Genomic DNA, 23,564 nt, shown 5'->3' with positions numbered 1-23,564 from the left:
TTGTGGGTATTTACCCAAAGAAAGCAAAAACACCTAATTAGAAAAGCTATATGCACCCCTCTATGTACTGCAGCATTATTTATGATAGCCGAGTTATGGAAGCAACCCAAGCGTCTGTCCATATATAAATGGGTAAAGAAGATGTGGCATATATGCAGACAGTAAAATACTACTCAGATGTAAGAATGAGATCTTGCCATTTGTGACAACATGAATGGACCTAGAGGGTATTACACTAAGTGAAAGAAATCAGAAAAAGACAAATACCATATAATATCACTTATATGAGGAATCTAAAAGCCATATGAATAAACAAGCAAAAAAAAAAAAAAAAAACAGAAACAGACCCATAAATACAGACAACTGGTGGCTGCCAGAGGGAAGGGGGAGTGAGCAAAATGGGAGAAGCAGAGTAGGAGGTGTTGGCTTCCAGTTACAGAATGAATAAGTCACAGGGATGAAAAGTACAGCACAGGAAATACAGTCAACTGTTAGTGCAATAGCATTAAAGAAAAACAAAAAGAGCCTTATGATGCTCTTCCTAGCAATATGAATAACCCCAAACAGTTGACAGCTGAAATGCTATTGTGACTAAACCTCATGGAAAGTTCTCACTCTCAAATTTTAATGAGGTAAATCATATTCCTTTGAAAATCTGAGTCCACTGCAAATGTTTTCATTTCAAGAGCTGATAGAGTATCAAAGGAGAAAAATATCACAAGAAAGAAAATTAAACTTTCCATATAACAGGCTAATTCTGGCATCTAAAAAAACCCCCGCATAGTGGCAAAGCAGACCCTTGCTGGCAAAGCACTTGGGGATAAATGTAGGCTCTAAGTCAGGCTCAAAAAATCTTACAACCACATCAGTGAGCTAGAGAATCAGCAAGGAGCATAAATCTTTGCATCACTACAAAATTCCACTCCCATCCATCTACCATTGCCTTATACATAAACTCATACCCACACATTCTGTTTTCTTTTAAAAAAAAAAAAAAAGCCTATCAGTGGAAGGTATTTATATCAATCATATTAACAAATGGATATTCATAGTCACCTGGAAATTTACTTACAGCTGGGGAAAGGTGTGGTGGTAAGGGCTGGGAAGCATTGTAAAGGATATATTTTAATGTTTGCTTCATGATTTTAAATTTGACAGTTAAATGCAGGAGGATCACTAATAGATGAATGCCTGATTCATGGCCCAAGTGATACTACTTGCTAAAGACACTATTCTCAGACATTCATGATCTTTGCAGACTTTCTAAAAATGGGTTAAACTGATAAAGGTTACTGAGCTGAAGTAGCCATGTCTACTGCAGCTCCCTTTAGAGAAGTTCTGCTGTGTGATACTAAATCCAATGTTAGTTGGAAACATTGTTAGTTGTGAAGCCTCATAAATGGAAATATTGACCATTTAAGTCACTCTTTTATCCTCCGTCCTTAAAATTCTCTGATCTTCTTAAACAAACATCACTCTGATCTTTGTTGATCTAAGTCCAGGAACCTCCCAGAACCCATACAGAGCACAGGCAAAGTGACAAAATAGTAAAACCTATGAGACATGTATTTACTTAACACATTTCCTACCCTATGTGCCTACCACACTGGGCCTAGCACTTAAATACAAAGATACAAATTCTTAAGAAATACACCATTCCGGGGTACCCCTGGGTGGCTCAGCGGTTTAGCGCCTGCCTTTGGCCCGGGGCGCGGTCCTGGAGTCCCGGGATGGAGTCCCGCATTGGGCTTCCGGCATGGAACCTGCTTCTCCCTCTGCCTGTGTCTCTGCCTCTTTCTAGGTCCATCATGAATAAATAAATAAAATCTTAAAAAAAAAAAAAAAAAGAAATACACCATTCCAAATCATATATTAATAAACACTACAAAATCATTAGCTCATAATGGTAGCCATCAGTTTTGTTCGAGGTCAATGTGAAGGTGTTGGTGTTGATTTCATAAAATAACTATAGATTATAACATGGAGCAATAATAAGACCCTATGATTCCACCTTAAAGCATCAAAGACCCTAGACTGCAAGCAATAGGAAATTGGCCTTGTGGAAGATGCTCTGTGTTGCTTCCCCATTAGCCATCACCTACTTTCTCCTTGCACTAGAACCCTTTAACCCTAAAGGTGGGACCCCAGTCCTAGGGGATGAGCCTTGAACTATGCCAAACAGGTATTTCCTATTTCACTTACTCAGGCACACCAGTGACTGGTCTATGATAGGCACGAAACCCAGGCCTGGCCAGTGAGTCAAAGGAAGATGTGGTAGAGGGGGTTCCTAGGCAAGATTTTCCCCATTCTTGAAAGGTAACACAAAAGCAAACGCCCCTTCCTGTCTGCCTTTGAATATAGCTTTGTGAGAATGTGATGCCTGAAACTGTGGCAGTCACCTGGTGACCACGAAGGGACAAGCCCAAGGAAAAAAGACAACAAAGTGAAGATGGCCAAACAGAAAGATGGGAAGCACCTGCATGCTTGATGGTGTCCTTGTGCTGATTTAACCAATCCTAGAATGCTCTATAAAGAGATATTAAGATCTCTTTTACTTATTGTTCCCGCAGAATTTAGCTTAGTACTCTGTTACCTGCAGCTGAAAGCATCCTAACACATGCCCATTTAAATAAAAATTTAAAAAGCAGGGATCAGACCGGTTCAGACTCCAAAATGATTTCTTCTTAAAAAAACAAACAAACAAAAAAAATGATTTCTTCTTAAGCAACTGCAAAATGCAGAAAGGAAAACCACTTACCTTCTTTCAGGTCATTTAGATCCCTGCTCAAAAGATTCACCCCCATCAAAGCTAACAAGAAGCCTAAAGTAATGACACACAGATATTCAGGTGGGCTCAGCATAAATTGATTGTACTCTATTTTCTTGACCTGTGGCAAGATCAAATCACCTGGCTAACTGTTGCCAAACAGTCCCAATCCTGTAGGAGCATCATACAGTAGCCCTTCCTGTACTATAATGTCCACAGTGGCCTAATTCACTCCACTTCCTTTTGTAATTTTGCACCAGAATGCTGGAGGCAATGTTAACCATAGCACACAGAGAAGATATATCTATCTTCTGTCCGTATGTGGATAACTCATTTTTACAGAGTGCCCAATATATATATGCAAGGTATTTTTCTTGGGACCAATAAGGTAAAAGACCCCAAGAAGCTGAAAATAAAGAGTATCTTTAAAAGTCTAAATGTAAGAACTGGCATAATGTGTGAAGCCGCTCTTAACAACCCTAGCTTATAGCATCTCCCTCCCCTGTATGCACACACAGACCATTCATCAAATTCTACAGTGTTAAGGGAACCTACAAAAATGATCAAAGTACTTATTTTTGTGTATATATATGTAATGAATTCATTCATTTAATATGCTAGAATAGTAAGATCAAAAAAATTGTAACGTATACTACTACTGGGAACACCTGAGTCCTTACTTTGGGCCAGGCATTATTCTAAACACCTGAGATAAACTCATTAAATCCTCGTGAAAATCCTAATATGTAGATATTATTATCCACATTTTACTACTAAGAAAACTGGGACACAGAGGTTAAGCAACTTTCCCAGAATCACACAACCAGTGAGTGGCAAAACCAGGATTACAATACAGGAAGTCTGGCTCCAGAGTCCATGCTCTTATTCATTATACTGTCTCCATAATTAGCTAATATTCCAAATTAAAATCATTCACCATAACAATTTCAACTGCTCTGAGTCATTTAATAATTGTAATAGAAATTGCAATACATGTCTTAAAATGAGTGAAAAACAAATCCAAAATCCACAAAGATAGGAGAGCATATATATCTGCTGGAGAGTTACCAAAGATTTCAAACATTTCATGCTATGAAAGGGTATTTACTCAGATTCCGGTAGATCCTAAAGAACTGTAAAATACCAGTTGAATACACATATACCATCCAGACTGGTAAATTCCTTAAAAACATTCTACCTATCCTACATCTATCAAGATCACAGGTCACCAAGGTATAAAAAAGAGAGATCATCAAAATGACAAAATTGTTACTGCAACACAAAAATTCAAAAGTAAAGGGTATCGTTCTCAGCCTTTTGGCTAAGATCAAGTGCAAAAGTAAAGGGTGGACTTACCCACTAATATCACGGAAAATCCCAGGAGAATGACACCATTCCCAAAGCTACCCCTTCTCTGAACCGCTAGATTTCACTCTTCCCACAACCTCACAAACCTAAGATAAACTTGAACTTTCTATGTGTGTGGTTGTAAAAGATGGCATTTGTTAGAAATCTGAATGTAGCACTGTTGGTAATCTAACTCAGACCTGACTCTTCACTACAACTCTTATTTTGACACACTTAGAACCCTGATCACTTGCTCAGCAAATGGTGAAGTAGATTATGTAATCTTTAAAGGAACAACAGGAACACATCTAACATTCCCACCTAGCCTGTTAACTCCCAGAGGGGTAGGATCTACATGAAATGCGCTGTGTTCTGACAGTAACTATAACAAATGAGGAACCTGGTAGTCTAGTCACTCAGTAAACATCTGCTGAATCAATGACTGAATGATAAGTAAATAATTCAAGGAATTAAAGGGACAAAGAATAAGAGGCAAATTGCAAGGAAAATAAGATCTATCAACCTGAGAAATGAATTATCATGTGTGTTTTTTCCCCCAGATTATCTGGCACTCAAAAGAGCATAACTCAAAAGACTGGCAGTCATCTGATGGTTTTAAAGATGAAAAGGGAATTGTTTCTCCATAACTTTAATCAAAACACGTTGAATATATCTGGCATTTAACCAGTAAATTAAAGAATAGAAGCTTCTTGGTGGCCAAATTTATATCCTTTTTGTTTCTTTTGTATGCAATGAGCAGAAATTAAAAGTAAACAAGAAAACCAGTAAGAGAATAAAATTCTACTGTGCCTTTCCAAGCAACCTGAAGCAAAAAGATGTCCATCAACAAAATTCTAGGATTACTAAAACCAAACTGTCAGCACCCAAGCAAAACTGAAACTCAATTCCCTTTCCTGTTCTCCTTTGTGTGTATATATATATGTATATATATACACACACACACACACACACACACACACACATGCCTGGGATGATAATATTGACCTATTTTATAGAACTATCATGAGGATTAATCAGCTTAAAAATGTCAAGCTCCTCCAGAGGAAGAGAGATTATAATACCTATATAACCACTTCTACAATTAACAAATGACCTGAGTCTCCTGTATCATGATGCAAAACACCATTAGTTACTTAAAAGTAACATGGTAAATTTTTAAGTCACAAATAACACCTCACATTAAAGAATATGCATAGGGCACCTGGGTGGCTCAGTCAGTTAAGTGTCTGCCTTTGGCTGAGGTCATGATCCTGGAGTCCTGGGATCAAGCCCTGCATCAGGCTCCCTGCTCAGTTAGGAGCCTGCTTCTCCCTCCGCTTGTGCACACTCTCCCTCTCTCTCTGTGTCAAATAAATAATAAAATTTTTAAAATCTTCAAAAAATTTTAAAATAAATATGCTCATTAATAACATTTTCTACAACTTTCAAGTATCTTTAAAGAAAGTAGGTTGAGTACTGACAGGAAAAAGTAACTTTTGATGAACCACCCCAGAAAATAAAATCATTAAATAACAGTGGCTCCTGAGCTCCAGGTCTCTGAACAGAAAGTTGTCCACTCAGCTAAAAAGAATTCACCACATGCCATAGGGTTTGAGTACTACTGCCGTCACCATCATCAGAAAGGGTTGTGCAGCCTCCTAAACCACCTGCCACTCCTAATGAGGAAGGGACGCGGCTCCTAACAGTGCAATGCTGAGATCTGAACATTTCTGCCTTTTATATCAGAGTTACGCCCATAGAAACATGCATTTCAGTAATAGGAAGTCATTACAGGATGTCTTCTATTTCCTTTCAGCTCAGCTAGTTTTGCTTTTCGGCAAAAGCTGATTAACATGACAGTTACCGTGTCCTTCAGACGCCCGAGAGGAACTTGATAAGCTAGCTGAAAGTGTTACTTCTACCAGGGTTAGCAGCAACCATAGCTCTGGGAATCGATGCTTTTGAGATATTCTGCTTTATAAACCTCATTTATCAAACAGCGGGAGAGCTGTTACATATGGTGATGGGCATTATGGAAATGCTTAGGTTGAATACAAAATGTGAATGTGAATTGGATTAAATTACCTGCAAGAAAGAGAAACTAACTCAGGAGGAAGTAAAAGGAACCAATCATAGATATGAATCAAACAGGGCTGCACAGAAATGTTAAGTCTGCTTATAAATGGTTACCCTTGAGGTTTCCTATGAAAAGGTTTTCTGGAATGTCAATGAAGAATTTTAAAAATTTAACATAGTGAAGTTAGATTAAATAATTGCACCTACCACAGTCCTTGCCTACTCAAAATAGGAAGGAAGGTTAGAAGAGGTCTACATAAATTCAGACAACCCTAATAACACAAGGATTAGCTGATGCTAAAATCCCAATATGAAAAATCAGAGTATGCATGAGGAAAGGAGACTGCTGAAGAATACAGTGCTGACAATGTGGCTGGATGGGAATAAAAGAAGCAGAGTAAACTAAGGTAAAATTCTTGAATTTTTTTTCCTATGGGCAACTAGTTTCTATTTTAGTTTAACAAAATATTTTAAGATGTGCTTAATGTTCAGTTATAGTTTAGGTACTTCACTTAAAAAATCATATTTTGGAAAAATACTCATGCTTTGTTTGCTTTATTAAAAAAAGGAAAAAATTAAAAATAAAAAAAATTAAAAGGAGAGGAAGCACACAGGTCTTCTTATATAATGTAGTTTTGTAACTCTAGGTCTTTAAAAATTATGAGATGAATTCCTAGGCAAAAACATGAGGAAATTAGTAATAATCCTACAATGCCCTCACCACTGAAACTAACACTGATTTTGGGGAAGATTCGGTAAAGTTGATAATTACAATGTGATGGGGAGAATGAAAGAGAGAAAAGTCATATGGGAGAGTAATATGCAAAAGTTAGAACCAGTACTTTTATTTTTAAAAGCTGGACATTGAGTTTAGGTGGGACTTTCATATTCTGTCCATAAAAAAAAAAAAATGCTTCTGGCAGTCATAGGACTCCTTTCCTTTGGACAAAGCACAAATGAATGAGTCAGAGACACACCTCAGCTAGAAGCCCAGACTACCCAACACGCTGGGAAAATATCCCCATCACACACAGAGACATGTACAAAGTTGGTCACATAAGGGCAGTACAAAGAAGAGAAATGAGAGTACCTCAGGAACAGCAAAAGTAATGGGTAACTATTAGATGCTCTCAAGGAAGAAAAAAAGAAACCCTTCATAATAATTGTGGAGTGCTTTATAGCACTGCTATGTCAAAGGTATAGGATTCCTCCAAAAAAATGAATGTGTGTACCTTGCAACCATGCCAGTTAAGAGACAAAGTAAATAAACTGATCAACTGCCAGGACAGACTCACGGCGCATGTTCTAACAGAAGACTCTCATCCCATTGCATCCCCTACCTCCTCGTTTCCACCTTTCCCTCACTCTTTTTAATCCCTCATATGACAAAGTTTTTTGGTCTGGCCAATGATATCAACCTAAAATCACAAACCTGCCTACTGCCCCCAGAAGCATCCTGAGAAAGTGGTCTTCTCTCAAGTCCCACCCAGCCCCCAAAACAGCACAGGGTGGGGGGTAGCATTCCTGGGAGCTAGAGCCAGCACATCTCACAAAAACAGGGTCTGTCTGTCACTGACATTCCACACCCCCCCCACCCCGCCACCATTCCTAGCTGCTCTCCAGGTCACAGTTCTCAATAAACACATGTAGAAAACAAGCTCATTCTTTTTCCCACTCATTAAAAATAAACCCAAATGGTCCCCAATTTAGAACACATCTACCAATGAAAAAAAGTTAAAGAGAGGGAGGTGCCCACCCACATAATCTTTCCATTCAAAGAGGCACTATTTCACAGCTGCTATGGAGTTTATAATTAACAGACAAGCTTAACCAACAACAGAAATTTCTGGAATCTACTGTAATTTACACTAGGGTCTTGCTTATTACAAATTTAGATTACAAACACAGGCTGGATTCTATGATTGAATCCAAAAGCCTTCTTGACACACCTCTAGCTCAAGTCTCTTGTTATCAGTCAGCCTTGCCTACAGGGAGTGGCTGCAGGCTGAGGCGTTGGCCTGACCCAATGTGCAGGCAGAAGCAATGACTGCTCCTGCTCACTCATTCCTAGAGCCCATAAACCACCCACCACTCGCTCCACGGAGCTGTCAGGAGGCTCCACTGGAACAATGTCACATTGCACTGAGATGCGTTCACCATGGTGCCTCCCACAGGTCTTTGCTCTGGCTGGACTGCAAGCTTTCTGTTTCCTTTCTCACCTGCCACCCCAGGTTGAATCCTCTCACCGCAGGTTCTAAGACATAAATGGGGAGTGGGAGGAGGGACTGAAGGGCAGGCGACCATGGAAGGCAGAGTAAAAGAGCAGACAGACAAGAGGGTGAGAGCAGGGCAGCCTTCACAGGCCACAGGTAGCTTTGCGAGTAGTCTTTACCATTTGAATCTATTGCATCAAGAGCTACACTACAATAGAAAGTCTCTCTCTCTTTTTTTAAAAAAGATTTTATTTATTCCTGAGAGACACAAAGAGAGAGAGAGGCAGAGGCAGAGGGAGAGGCAGGCTCCATGCAGGGAGCCCAACGTGGGACTCGATCTCGGGTCTCCAGGATCAGGCCCTGGGCTGAAGGCGGTGCTAAACCGCTGAGCCACCCGGGCTGCCCAGGAAGTCTCTTTTTTACAGGAAAGGGAACTGAGGCTCAGAAATACAGTCAGAGACAGGTAATGACTCCACTAGGATTCTCTGACTCCAGAGTTCACCCTAACTGTGTTGTCTCCGCCTTCCTGGAAAGATCTCCTTTCACCCTACACCACCAGCCTTGCCACACTACTCGACATTCCCTGAACAACGATTGTGCCTTGATACCTATACCTTTAAAAATAAACAATCACAGGGTACACTCAGGTGTGTGCAATAAGCTGAGTGTTCCTGCCACATTCATACACATACACACTTGGTGAAGTTCTACTCATGCTTCCTACTTGACCCCCAAAGGCAGAATGAATCCCCTCCCCCAGGTGCCTCCAGCATATTCTTCAACTTACTTCACACATCCTTCCACAGGGGTTCTCTGAAGCCATATCATCACTACCTCCCTTTCAACTAGTTCTTCGAACCTAGCACAGTGCTTAGCCTAAAATGCTAAACACAACCATGCTGCCAAAATTGGCAAATGAACACCCAATGAGGAGGAAAAATTAGGTGAACATGCTTCCGATATTGACTGCATGAGGATTACAAATCCACAAAGCGATCATAATACCTTAGCATTCAATTACTGGGGAAAATCTATTTCTCTTAACTCTAAACTAACTAGTCAACCTCCCTCCCCTGGCCAGTAATATTACATATGTTAACTAATAAGACAAAAAATGAAAGTCTGGTTTTCTGACAAAAGATTTGAACTGGGGGGATCCCTGGGTGGCGCAGCGGTTTAGCGCCTGCCTTTGGCCCAGGGCGTGATCCTGGAGACCCGGGATCGAATCCCATGTCGGGCTCCCGGTGCATGGAGCCTGCTTCTCCCTCTGCCTGTGTCTCTGCCTCTCTCTCTCTCTCTCTCTCTCTATCATAAATAAATAAAAATTAAAAAAAAAAAATTTAAAAAAGATTTGAACTGGGGCACATGAGTGACTCAGTGGTTGAGGTCATGATCCCAGGGTCCTAGGATCAAGTACCATCAGGCTACAGGCAGGGAGCCTGCTTCTCCCTCTGCCTGTGTCTCTGCCTCTCTCTCTCTCTCTCTCTCTGTGTCTCTAATGAATAAATAAATAAAATCTTAAAAAAAAAAAAAAAAAAAGACTTGAACTGAATACGTAAGTTCCAAAGAGTAGAGGATCCCTGCACCAGGCCAAAGCCTCTCAAAAGATACAAACATTCTGTGAGATCATCTCCAACCAGCTTTCCCTCTTTCTCACCAACCATGGAAGCAGACTAGGTGTACTCACCTGGCTTATTTCCTTCTCTCTCATGGCCCAGCTGCCCCTTGGTGTTCAAACCACACGTATAAACTTCCCCATCCTCCAGTAGGAACACGGAGTGGTTCCCTCCACAGGCCACTTCCTTGACACTCCTATCAGATATGAATCCACACACCTGTGGCTCAGCCACAATCCCTTGCAGGTTGGTGCTGATCCCAGGTTGGCCCAGAGACCAATATCCCCAACATAACATTGTTCTTTATCCTTCAGGGAGTCATGTAGCCTAGAAGAGAGTTCTGTAAAAAAGGTTAAAAAAAAAAAAAGGTCAGAGAAAATCACTTTTAAGTAATAATCAACTGAAAAAACAACATTCCCCTTAATATTCTTCAGATAATCTGCATCTCAAAATAATACATATTAATATCATTGAAAATATTTATAATGATGCTATTTATATGTTTCAGTAAGAGTTTAAATTTTTTTAAATTTTAAAATATTTTTATTGGAATCCTTTTAATAAAAACAAGTATTCACGTTAAATAAGTCTAATTGGTCTGAAAGTATTTAAGCATCTCAAAATTTCTGGGCAGTTTCTTTCCTCCAGTAAGTTGACAGCTGCTCACATAGGTTAATGCAGGGAAATTAGATGGAAGTTCCTAGGATCTGCCCAACACCAACCAGATAGGAGGTATCCTCTGCATGAACAAAACCCTTGATTGAAGGGTAACAGCGGCGGAAATCTTCAAACACCCTGGTGGCGCTGCAGATCAGCCTGCGAGGACCAGGGGTCTGGGAGGACACCAAGGTCAGTGGAGGGGGGGGGGGGCAATGGCAGCCGAATGCCCCCTTCGCGCCCTGGGCTGGGTCAGCTCCCAAAGGCGAGTCACGGGCACATTAGAAACTCTAGTCTGTAAGGGCAGCTCATCCTGCTCAACCCGAGGCTGCCGTCCCCTCACCCAGCAGGGCCCCGGTATAGGAGAGCAGGCGCCGCCCCGAGCCGCCACAGCACCACCGCATGATGCCAGCCGAACCAACCACCACGCAAAGAGTTTAAAATTTTTTAAAACAAATTTTGTTGGGCAGCCCAGGTGGCTCAGTGGTTTAGCGCCGCCTTCAGCCCAAGGCGCGATCCTGGAGACCCGGGATTGAGGAGTCCACATCGGACTCCCTGCATGGAGCCTGCTTCTCCTTCTGCCTGTGTCTCTGCCTCTCTCTCTCTCTCTGTGTCTCTCACGAATAAATAAATAAAATTTCAAAAAAGACAAATTTTGTTTGTATAAATGAACAGTAAAGACAGAATGCAAGTTTTATATCAAGTACAGGAGACTCACTAAAACAATCTTTGCAAACCATTATGGCAGCAAGATTCTGGAAATTATCCTTATAATTTCATCTTGTCCTTTCTCCTTGCATATTTTGAGTTTTCTGATTTCATGTTTTAAATTTTTTTGAAATAATTAACTCTTTTAGGTAGCCTACTGTTAGCACGGATAGTAAATAATTCACCACTTCAAACAAAAATGCAAAGTGGGGGAAAAATGTTATCTTCTCTGCCATTTCTTCTTACACACCCTTCTGGCTCAGTCAAGCTTCACTTCCTACCTAAAAGCGTCTCGGGATCATTCCAGGCACAATTAGCCTGCATGCCTCTGACAAGTCTAGTATATTGCCTTGTCTGGAGACTTCCTCTGTATCTTATAACTTAACTTCTCAGCCAGATTTTAACTGCCTCAAATAGGGACCACAGTATAACATATCTCTTTGATTTAGCAGCTACTCAATCAACTTCTGGCTGATTACTGCTGACTCCAGTCCAAAGTTTCACTACCTTTTAGAATTTATGCTTCCCTTTCATAAAAACAGAAACAAAATCTCATCACTCTCTACCAGTTTACACTCACTAGGATGGCTATAATCAAAAAGGACAGCTAATAACAAATGTTTGTGGGGATGTGGAGAAGTAGGAGTCTTCCACACTGCTGGTGGAAATAAAAATGTGCAGGTCCTTTGGAAAACATTCTGGCACTTCGTCAAAAGGCTAAATATATAGCTACCGTATGATCTGGCAATTTCACTCCTAGGTATATATCCAAGAGAATTGCAAATATACGTCCACACAAAAACTTGAACCAATGGGGGCCTGGGTGGCTCAGTCAGTTAAGCATCTGCATTTGGCTCAGGTCATGATCTCAGGGTCCTGGGATGGAGCCCTGCATCCAGCTCCCTGCTCAGTGGGAAGCCTGCTTCTCCCTCTGTCCCTCCCCCCTGCTCGTGCTCTGTCTCTCAAATAAATAAAATCTTAAAAAAAAAAAATTGTACATGAATGTTCACAGCAACATTACTTGTAATACCAAAAGGCAGAAATAAACCCAAATACCCGTCAATTGAATTGATAAACAAAATGGAGTATTTCTATACAATCGAATATTATTTGGTTACCTGTGATAATGTTATTTTATTCTTTCTGGAAAGGCATGGAAAACCCAAAATAAAATATAAAACTGAATCTCAAAATGCTTTCTTAACCAAAAAGTTCTGTTTCTTCCCAAGATTATTTCTTGTCTAGACTCTAGAACTAAAAGGACATTAAGCTTAACTGTTATTCTTTGAGTTAATTATAAAATGCAAAGTGGAGCAGGGGGCATAGGATACACATTTTAAAAGACCAGCAGGGATGCCTGGGTGGCTCAGCGGTTGAGCCTCTGCCTTTGGCTCAGGGCATGACCCCGGGGATGGAGTCCCACATCAGACTTCCTGCATGAAGTCTTCTTCTCCCTCTGCCTGTGTCTCTGCGTCTGTGTCTCTCATGAATAAATAAATAAAATCTTAAAAAAAAAAAAAAAGACCAGCAAACTCACATGATCTTTTCATAAGATTTCCCTAACTTTTCTCATCATTTGTAATGTTTCATACATTTCTTACCCCATCTACCAATAATTACATAAGCAGCATCACAGAGCTTACTATACAAGTCACTGCGCTAACGAACATTTTATATCATTATCTCGTTTCATCTTCACAACAACCTTGTACCATAAGTACTACTTTTAGCTTCATTTTCAGATAAAGCGAACCTCAGAGACTGAGAAGCATGCCCAAGGTCACACAGCTAGGAGTCAGAACCAGGCTATGAATCTAGGCCTGGTGCCAAGGTCCATGGTCTTACTCACTGAGGCTATGCTGCCACCCAAGCAGATTTACAGGTCACCAACAGGAGCAAGAACACAAAAATTACTTGCGGAATAACTAATTGTAGTCAGTATACAATACAGGATGCCCTGCAAAGTTGAAAATAAATTTGCCCTCTGAGGGTGAAACTAATCAGAATTAAGAGATGATGGGTGAGATTAGGCAGCTGTAGCATTAAGCCATTCCCTTAACCAGCCAAGTACAACAGTGTGTCTAAAAATATGACATCAAGAAGCTATGACTGTATGTCTGCAAAAAGATCTATAAACAACGCTCACAGCAGCTTTATTCATACTAAACAAAAATGGCAACAACCCAAATGTCCATCAACAGGAGGCTGTATAAACAGACTGCAGTATATTCATACAAGGAACACTACTCATCAATAAACCAGGGGGCAGGGGGCATGGCTGAAATGTATTTAGTATAAGAGAAAGCTGCAACTCAATGTGTCCAGTATTTCTGAATAATAAAGGTGAGTTTGAAAAAAATTCCTCAAGGGTGTTATCAACTGCTCTTTTATCAATGTCCCGAAGTCCCTCTTCATTTAATAACAAACTCGCCCCTCTCTTGCACAAGGGTGAACATGACCCTGGCCAAGGCAATCAGAGAATAGCCCCCAAGCCATACACATAACCCTGACTAAGCCAGTCAGAGAGGGTCACCCCTAAGCTACAAGACATGACCCACAGCAAACCAATCAGAGAACGTTCGTTCCCTAAGCCATTGTGATTGGTTCAAGGATAGGTTCACACTCCCAATGGGGCCAGAGTCCTTCCCCATGAAGCTGACTAGATAGAGCTCTGCCTTTTGCCTTTGAAGGATAACTGAGACTGCTGGAAGCTCTGTTTCCTGCCACATGAGGGTACCTGTAAGCCATTATAACTCTCCTAGTCACAGAGTTTCAAAGACAAGGGACAGAAAGAGCTCCAAGAGTGTTGCTTAGCTGGGGATCTTTTCTTGCCTGGTGCCAGCACCCACCTTCACTTTTCCTAACTGCATTATTTGTGGACTCCATACATGTGAATTTACTTACTCACTAAAATGTATGAGTACCCCAAGGGCAATACCTGGAGCATCTCTGCAGTCATTCTCAAACAGAAGCAGAGAAGTGAAACTTTTGAGTCACCCTACATGCAGGTTTCCCAGCAAAAGTTAAACAAGTGGACATTCTGCCTTCTTGTAATTCAATTCTCATACTGTAAATAAGGGGTCTTTCTGCAGTCTATTTAGTGCCACACTTTTCAGATTTTTATCATTTTTGTTGATGATTTTTGTTATTTAAAATGCCCCAAGGGGCGCCTGGATGGCTCAGTGGTTGAGTGGCTGCCTTTGGCTCAGGCCTTGATCTCTGGGTTCCAGGGTCCTGAGATCGAGTCCCACATCGGGCTCCCTGCAGGAAGCCTGCTTCTCCCTCTGCCTTGTGTCTCTGCCTCTCTTTCTGGGTCTCTCATGAATAAACAGATAAAATATTTAAAAAAATAAAATAAAATGCCCCCCAAGCACAGTGCTGGTCCTGTCCAGTGTTAAGTACAAGAAGGCTGTGCTGTGCCTCACAGAGAAAATACATGTGTTAGATGAGCTTCACTCACCCATGAGTTATAGGACTGTTAGCTGTGAGTTCAATGTCAATAAATCAATAGGGTATATCTTAAGGAAGAAGAAATTCACTGATCTACACATGTAGCAGCTGTGGAAAGTGCTCAAGTAGCATCTATAGTGCGTAATGAAGCTACAGAAAAGATGGAGAAGTAGTTGAATCTGTGGATTCACGAGATGATTATGGTGTGTAGTGGACAGCACTGCTGGAAGGCATAGCCAAAGAAACACGCTGTCGCATTACTGAGGATCAGAAAAATGTTGAAAATTCTCTTGACTACTGTTTTGTCATAAAGAAATATTGTATATGATTAATCACTTGTAAAAAGTATATATTAAAATTTTTAAGATTTTATTTATTTATTCATGAGAGACAGAGACACAGGCAGAGGGAGAAGCAGGCTCCATGCAGGGAGCCTAATGTGGGACTCGATCCCGGATCTTTAGGATCAGGCCCTGGGCAGAAGGCGGCACTAAATAGCTGAGCCACCCGGGCTGCCCTAAATTAGGTGTCTAAACAGAAAAACACATAAACACACACAGAACGAGGTTATATACCGATTGGCTAAGCAGAGACTCTTAGCAGGAACCTAAGCCTGTATATCTTTTTTTTTTTTTTTTTTTAAGCCTGTATTTCAATAGGAGCAGTAGCTCAGTGTTTGCAACAACTTTACAGAACATAACTACCATGAATAATGAAAATCAACTGTATATAGTCTAGGTCTCCCTTTTCTATTTATTTAAGATGGTTCAAATTGTATTTGTCACTTGAAATTTTAAAAAAGTCCTGACTGACATTATTAATGACGTTATTAATAATAACAGCAGGTAAGACTTAATTTGAACTTTCTCTGAGTCTGGCACTTTTTCTATGTGCTTCACAGATATCAACTCATTTAATCTCCTATGAGGCAGGTGCTGCTATTATCATGTCTAATTTATAGATTAAAAAAAGTGGAACTGGGACACCTGGGTGGCTCAGTGGTTGAGCGTCTGTTTGGCTCAGGGTGTGATCCCTGGTCCGGGGATTGAGTCCCACATCGGACTCCCTGTGAGAAGCCTGCCTCTCCCTCTGCCTAGGTCTCTGCCCCTCTCTCTGTGTCTCTCATAAGTAAATAAAATCTTGAAAAAAAAAAAAAAAAAAAGTGGAACTGAAAAAAAAGGATAAAAGAAAGAGATAATGAGACAGAGAATGAAAGGGCTTAACTAAATCACACAACTAGGTAATAGCAGAGTTTGGCTTTAGGCCCAAAGTCTGTGCTCATGACCATTATGCCATATAATAAGGAACCTATAAAACGGATAGCCAAAGGGTCAGAACTCCCCAATGTCTCCAGCACTGCCCAGGAAGAACGGGTACCATTACAGTCAACCTGTGAAATGCTAAGTAATCACGGCCCAACAGTGGTGGTGGGTAGATCAGACTCCATAATATTAGTCATTAAATTCACCCAGCCACTTGCCTTGCTTATATTCCATGATTAACAAGCAACCTTAAATAACTTGGTTTCCAAGGTAGCTTCTACGGGGAAAGAACACCATGACCAGCTGACCCAAACGTCCCAGCCTTCTTGGCATTTCTATTGCTCATTATTAATTTGGCATCCAGGATGTATTAGCTTCTTGTAAGTTTGTTTAGCATGAGTCAGTCCTTGAGAGTCAGCCGAACTCTGGGTGCTCTGGCCAATAGCAAGCCTGAGTAAGCAGCCTGATGTACGGCCTCATCCTGATTTAACTACCATTCATTTCCAAAAATACAAATAGAACTATTGTTCATGAAAACTTCAAAAATCCTTCCCACCTGAGTGATAGTAATGGAATTTTCAAGTAATCAAATAACAACTACTTACTAGAAGTAACAAAAGAGCAACCACAAATAAAATGTGTTCCCATGAATGGATTAGTAACTCTAATTAGAAACGTGATCTAGGTCATTGTGATGCTCTGCCAAAACTATAGCAGGAGGTACTAAAATCATCTAGCTTTCAGGAGAGAAGTTCAGTGCAGTGAAGAGAAGCAGCCATTAACACAGCTTTCACCTAAAAAAGCACACCCTAGAAAAGCCCTGAAACACAGGAGCGACTGGAGTGGAAGGTCTAGCTTCAGCAATGTTCTTCATCACTTGGCATTTTGCTCTCCCAGGTCCTCCCCTACCCGCTTTTCCTCACTCACTGTCTCTTCCTTACTCCTAGAGGAATTGACTCTTTTTCTTCCTTTCAGAACACACACTTCAGAACAATGCTGCAGAAGACAGGACCGCACTCTGGCTCAGCTCAGCACCTACGCCAGCCACTGCAGTCCCAGCCCCTCCTTTTCCTGCCTTACTTCCCCATCACAAAGCAAAAGGAAGAAAGACATTCTGTTCCGTTCCCTCGATGTCACACCTGGTACTTTTCCCAGCCTTTCTCCTCATCTATTTTTGGTAAAAGATTCAGGGTAATCTCTGCAGGGTTTAAGGGTCAAAAGAACTAAAGTTCAAGCCTGAGTTAACCACATGCAAGCTGTGAAACCCTGGGGAAGATATTTTGCCACTGTTTCCTGTTTCTTGTCTCTAAAATGGGGAGAAGAAAGAGTGCTTAGCCTGATGCCCAACATACAGAACTAAGTGACTAACAAATGCTAACTGCTGTACCACTGTTACTCCCTAGTCCTAGTGCTCTTCCCTGAGACCCTCTGCAAACAGGACAGTTCCCAAAAGAGGGTGGGGGTGCGACTCCTTTCTTCCTCCCTGTGGTTAGCATTAGCTGTGTTCCGCCAAATCTGTGCCACAGCAAAGCAGCACTACCACCATCTGCCATAACTTTCATGAAGGGGATTTGAGGTTGCTAGGAGAAAGTTTTTTGCATGCCTTTTCTTTTAAATTCTGGGTGGGGGACTGGGGGGTGGGGTGGAGGTAGATAAAGCTCTTTTTTATCAGTCCTAGTAAGCTGAATGCTAAAAGATAAGCTGCAATTCCTAAACTTTGTCTTATTAATCAGGCTATGCACACAGCAGCCTAATGACTGATTCTTATTCCTTGTCTGAAAGTCACAGAAACCTAAATAACACTCGGGCAGGACTTCTAATCTCATTTATAATAGGGATAAGCGTCCTTTCAAATAAGCTTAGAAGCCATTACCCGAATGGTGTACGGGGAGAAGAGGGGTCTTTTTCAACAGCAGGAAAAGGCAATGTCCAAGGCTTCAGTGCTCTGCAGGCCCTCCCCAAATCCAAGCTTGAAATAAATCTAGAGCCAAAATTCAAATGCAGAATTAACTCTGCAACAAAGAAGATTGATTCTGATGACACGCTTTATTGTTTAAAATGTTACTACCAGACAGAAATGGCACAGAAAGCAAAGAGAAGTTTTCAATAATGAGAATCCACTCCTTGCTGTTCACTCCACTTTGGCTGGACTTTGTTTCTCTGACTCTTTAAAATTTTTTTTTTTTGTAAATTTTTATTTATTTATGATAGTCACACAGAGAGAGAGAGAGAGAGAGAGAGAGGCAGAGACGTAGGCAGAGGGAGAAGCAGGCTCCATGCACCGGGAGCCGGACGTGGGATTCAATCCCGGGTCTCCAGGATCGTGCCCTGGGCCAAAGGCAGGCGCTCAACCGCTGCGCCACCCGGGGATCCCTGTTTCTCTGACTCTTTTAGCCAACACAGGAACCATTTCTACCCCTCCCCAGAAGATCCCATTACAGGTGGTACCTTCTTCACTACCTGGTGCTGGGCTTTGTGAAGCTAAAAGAATGATCTCTCCGCTGTCTGTGTAAGCTGTGGGCTGCCTTTAAAAGACATTTGACCAGCCTGGCAAGAACTGAAAAGTCTGACAGTGCCAAGCCAAAAATATGGAGCAACCAGGACTCTTACACACAGCTGGGAGGAGCGTAAATTGACATAACCACTTTGGAAAACAAGTTGGCATTATCTAGTAAAGGTGAAGATGTGAAAGGCCCCCAGCATGGCAATTTCACTCCTACACATATACCAACACTCTCCAACTTACCAAGCATCTACAGGGCTCCTCCACTATGCGGAGAACTGGAGATACGAAGTTGGGTGAAACCTACAAACTGATCTTTCTGCAAAGATGGAAATGTGGCATACCTACACTGTCCCATATGGTAGCTACTAGCTGCATGTGGCTACTGAACATGTGAAATGTGGTTAATAACAACTTGGGGACCGAAATTATTTTTAATTTTAATGTTTAAGTCATTTAGGGCTAGTGGCTACCTTGGTGTACAATGAAGCAAGAATCCCATAGACATGTACCTCAATATACATGCACAAGGATGTCCATTTTTTAGCCCTGTTTGAAACAGATAAAACAAAGACAACCCAAATGTCCATCAATAAGAAAATGGATAAACTGTGGCACAACAGTGAAAAATAAAGGCACTCTACAAGCACCAGTGAAGCTAACCCTTAAAAGCAATGTTGAGGGGAGAGAAAGAGCTACAGAAAAATTTAGAAACTGATGTATTTTTACAAAATCCAACACAAGTATAACAAACATTTGGAGATAAAAGCATCAGTGTTGGCAAAACTAGGAAGAAAAGCAAAAATAAATAAATAAATAAATAACCTAATTAATTAATTGATTAAATATAAAATACAAGGTAATGATTATGGAGACAGGAGAGTTGGAAGGTACAATCTGTAAGAAGCACAATGGGAGCTTCGATAGCTTGGCTGATGTTCTGCTTCTGTCCTTTTTTTTGTTGTTTCTTAGCACACATATTACATATACTATCTTATACCTACAACTATACTTCACAATAAAAGAAATGCAAAGTACTACTGAGGTAGTGTTGCTGCTTCTTGCATCTCACCCATCAATCCTCTACCCATGCAAAGGCTGGGAGCCTCTCCATGGCAGGGATAGGTTTCACTCAACTGTGTCTCTAGTTTTCAGCACAGTGCAGGAGCACAGCAGACGGTTGGTAAGTGCCTAGTGAACTGAACCCAAATCAGGGAAAACCAGCACTCCTGAAACTTAAGCTTGTTAACTGTTCTGTTTTCTAGGTAACGCTAGAGAAACATTCCTTGTGCAGTAACAAAAAAATAATAATATTTTTCCTCCATTCTAAAATGCACCCTCCTCTCACCACGTTTTAGCAGATCTGAAAGTAGAATGCTTTCTACGATTGAAGCTGTCATTAAACGGTGGTGTTTCTCAATATTGCCAGCATGCAGGAATTCAGGAATGTAAACTCTGTGAGGGAAGGACTAAGCCTCTTTTGTTCATTTCCCTAACCTTAGAGAAGTCTCTGCCACACAGTCAAACCTCAATAAATACTCGCTAAATAAAGAAAAGTTACTATTACTGCAAGCCCACGATGTGTCTGAGTCTTGCTAAAAACCTTACATAGATATGTAGTTTGCCCTTTACAATAACTTCAAGGCTTAGGTTAAGTGCCCAAGACACTACATGTAAATAAATAGTTGAAATGGAAACTTAGTAAGTGCGAAAGGCAGGGTTCAAATCTCATCTAGATTCCAAAGTCCATGCTCTTAAACATGACACAATACCATCTCTCAAACAGAATGAAGCCAGTTCCACCCCTTCACCAATTTTGAAAATAAATGTTTAAAGAAAACTGCCCACGGTTAGTGAGCATATATTAGCTGAATCACTGGTGACGTTTATAGGCAAACAGAACCTATGTTAGCCAGAGACCTGGGGAGAGGTGAGCGAAACAATCTCAACAGATAACCAGACTTTCCCCCCATATCCATCCTGAGTTATAATAATATTAATCCACTTACTGGTTCAAACATGGAAATATATGCCCCTGACACCAGTAAGTACTATTTCCAAAGGCAGTAAATTTCTAAAGAGAGCAGAGTTATATCACCAAAAGGATAATCTTATTAAAAAGACCTTAAAAGTCCATTTGATCCAACCTCTAGGCAAGAGGCTTACACTCCTAACCTCATTTTAATGGCAGCTGAAGCCTTCCGAGGCCAAGTAACTTCGGTCCTCTGAGAAGTAAGTTGTTGAAGCAGAGACCAAAAACTAGGTCTCCTACTTCCTGGGCTCACCTTGTTCTCTTCACTACATCACAGCAGAGGGAAGTCACTAAGGATTTGTTAAGGTCCCTTTCTTTCTAGGCGGCACGGGAGTTCTTTACATAGTTCATTTTATTTAATCCTGTCAATTCTGTGAGTTATCCCAGATAACTGTGATATTATCTCCATGTACAAGATGAGGAAACTGGATTCAGAGAAATAAGGTAACTCACCGCAGGTCACACCCTTGGCATTTGGAGTAGATGCCAGAATGGTTTTCCCTCCCCTCACAGACCTGAAAGTTAAAGAAATCAGAATTACCATTATTAGCACAGTGCCGCAAAGTGCTGTCATGTTACTGAAAAGAAAACGAGAAGTAAACTTCTGAAAAATAAGAACCTTCCTATCATGCAGCTTGAATATTCCCCAAACACTGCATCTCCACACAGGAGTCTGGTTAAATACCAATAAGATAACCTCTAACCAACCTCAAAGATGTCGCCTCTAAAAGGGAACTTGAGACACAGATACCACCTTTAAAAATGACTGGCATTTGCAGTAGATATAAAGGAAAAATAAAATGATTTTTCTATCTCCCATTTAGGTTAAAAAAGAAAGAAGTTCGAAAAATAATTCCATTTTGTCTATCTTCCTCCATGGTTTCCATGTACTGCACACATCATAGCTTATTTTGCCAGAACTGTGTTCTGAAGACTTTCTCTTTCATTCCTGTCATCACCACATCCTCTTTCATGCAAAACAAGATGAGACTATCGGAGAGGCACGGTTAAGTCTCTCAAAAGTCCTTCATAATTTTAATATATTACCATCATAACCGTTTCTATCTTCTTCGGTAGAAAATCCCAATCAACTTGGAGGAACATTACTTTTATTTCTGAAACTGCAGCAAAACTATCTCGTACCTCCAAGAGGAGTTCAACTCTCAAGTTTTCAAAGATGTTTTTAATTATTATGCAAATCTTAAAGAGATCTAAATTTGTTACTCAGAATGAAATGCTATAACCGACGACTCCCCACACCATTTGGAACATTTTAGAATCTCTGTTTCTTTTTTCAAAAATAAAAACCCAACTACTTCTACTTACAGAACAAGCAAAACTGTATGCTAATCAACTGTTTCTTTTTTACATGCCAAAGGAGGCATTTTGCCAAAGAGGCTTCAAGCCTTCCTCCTTGATTCCTGCATACGCTCTCCAGAAGGTTCCTAGCCTCTAGTGTGGTCAAGACAATAATGTGTAATTCATCTGCTTTGCTTTCAAAGGAGGTTAAACACATTACTCCCCTTTTCTGATTAATAATGCCATTCCCCTGCCCCCAGAGTAAAATAAAGTACAAAAGAGAGAGAGGGAGCGAGCTTCACAGCAATCTGCCTACTGAAACAAGGCATCTCTCTCCAGAGTCACTGCATTTAAAGAGGCTGCCAATCCTCATTTCACTTGTCTCTCTTCTTCTCGGTCTGGAGTTAAAAATCAGCTCTCTTGATGTTATCAGATCATCAAATGAAAGGTTCTAGAAATAGCTTCCTATTTGTGGAAGGAGCCAGAAGACACACAAAAATGGAAGAGGGCTCTCGAATCGTCTCTCCCCAGGCATTCCGCGTGTAACGAATGCGAGCACATCCTGAAAGGCTTGCCCGGCTGTGAATTCAAGGTACTTCCTTCCTAATGGGCAGGATTTAAAAGCTGAAGTACAAGGTAACCCGACAACAGCGCCCAAGCCGCGAACAGGCCAAAAGCAAAGTTCAAAGACACGTTCCCCGGATGCCCGGGCGCATCCAGCGGCTTCGGGGGCCGCTCCCCGGCTGCCCGGCTGCCCCGCGCCCGCGCCCGCGCCCGCGCCCGGCTCCGTCAGCGGCCCCGCCCCGCCCGGCCCGGCCCGGCCCCCTGCACACGTCCGCGAGCGGCTCCAGGTGCCTCCGGCCCCCCGCGCCCGCACACACACGCACGTGTCCACACACACCGTCCCCGGCCCCGCCCCGCCCCGCCCCGCCCCGCAGGCGCCCCCGGGCGAGGCGAGCCGGCACGGCCTCCGCGGGGCGGGGGGTGCCGGGCGCGGCGCCCCCCGAGCCAACTCGTCGCGGCCGCCGGGGCTCCACCGCACCGCCGAGGCCCCGCCGGCTCCCGCGGCCCCTCACCGCGAGGCTGGCCCCGCAGCCCCGGAATGCAAAGCGGGACCGGCGAGGAGGAAGGGGAGGGTCCTCCCCGGGACTTGCTGCGTCGCAATCCCTCCGGGGCCGCACGCAGCCGACCTGGGGCGGGGGGCGCTCCCAGTCTCACGGCTGCTTCCGGCCTTCCCGGGCGCGGGGGCTCTGTCGGTCGGAGCGCAAGCCCCGAGAACCGAGGCCGGCGCGCCCGGCCGCGGCCACCCCGCCGCCCGCGCCCCGACCCGACCTGCCCGCGCGCCCGGCTCCGCGTCGCCGCCGGGAGCGCCCCGCAGCCGCAGCCGCAGCCGCCCCTCCGGGAGCCGCGCGCCGACAGCCGAGCCCGCGGAACGCCGCGCGCCCTCCCCGGAAGCCCGGCCCCGAGCCGCGTACCTCGGCGACCGCGAGCACAACGCGCCGCCCGGGATCCCGCCCGTGACAGCCCCTCCGGCCCCGCTCGGGGTTTCTCCGATTCGGCGTCACAATAATAAGGAAGTTTCCCCGCAAGCCTGCGGGCGGCGGAATGCGCCGGCGAGTGACTCCGCGCCCGGC

General features: G+C 42.5%; 1 protein-coding gene across 7 annotated transcripts in view; it reads right to left on the bottom strand.

The window, feature by feature from the left end:
* HERC3 (HECT and RLD domain containing E3 ubiquitin protein ligase 3) overlaps window positions 1–23,558 on the bottom strand; it is a 113,098-nt gene extending 89,540 nt beyond the window's left edge. For 6 of the 7 annotated variants that reach the window (XR_013371230.1, XM_077882844.1, XM_077882845.1 and 3 more), the window contains exons 1-3: window positions 23,406–23,558; window positions 21,085–21,146; window positions 10,091–10,359 (exon numbers count right to left, since the gene is read on the bottom strand). Coding sequence is in view for 5 of the 7 variants with exons in the window: in XM_077882844.1 (XP_077738970.1) it covers window positions 10,091–10,316 (226 nt within the window). In the remaining 2 variants the exon portion in view is untranslated. Of the gene's footprint in view, window positions 1–10,090; window positions 10,360–21,084; window positions 21,147–23,405 lie in introns of those variants that run through there. The other variant, XM_077882846.1, reaches the window with a different exon arrangement.
* Window positions 23,559–23,564: the final 6 nt, after the last annotated feature.

Source organism: Canis aureus, chromosome 33 (assembly GCF_053574225.1).
Source record: "Canis aureus isolate CA01 chromosome 33, VMU_Caureus_v.1.0, whole genome shotgun sequence".
Classification (NCBI taxonomy): Eukaryota; Metazoa; Chordata; class Mammalia; order Carnivora; family Canidae; genus Canis; species Canis aureus.
The sequence above is the reverse complement of the archived record's forward strand: the minus strand, read 5'-3'. Positions and strand labels throughout refer to the sequence as shown.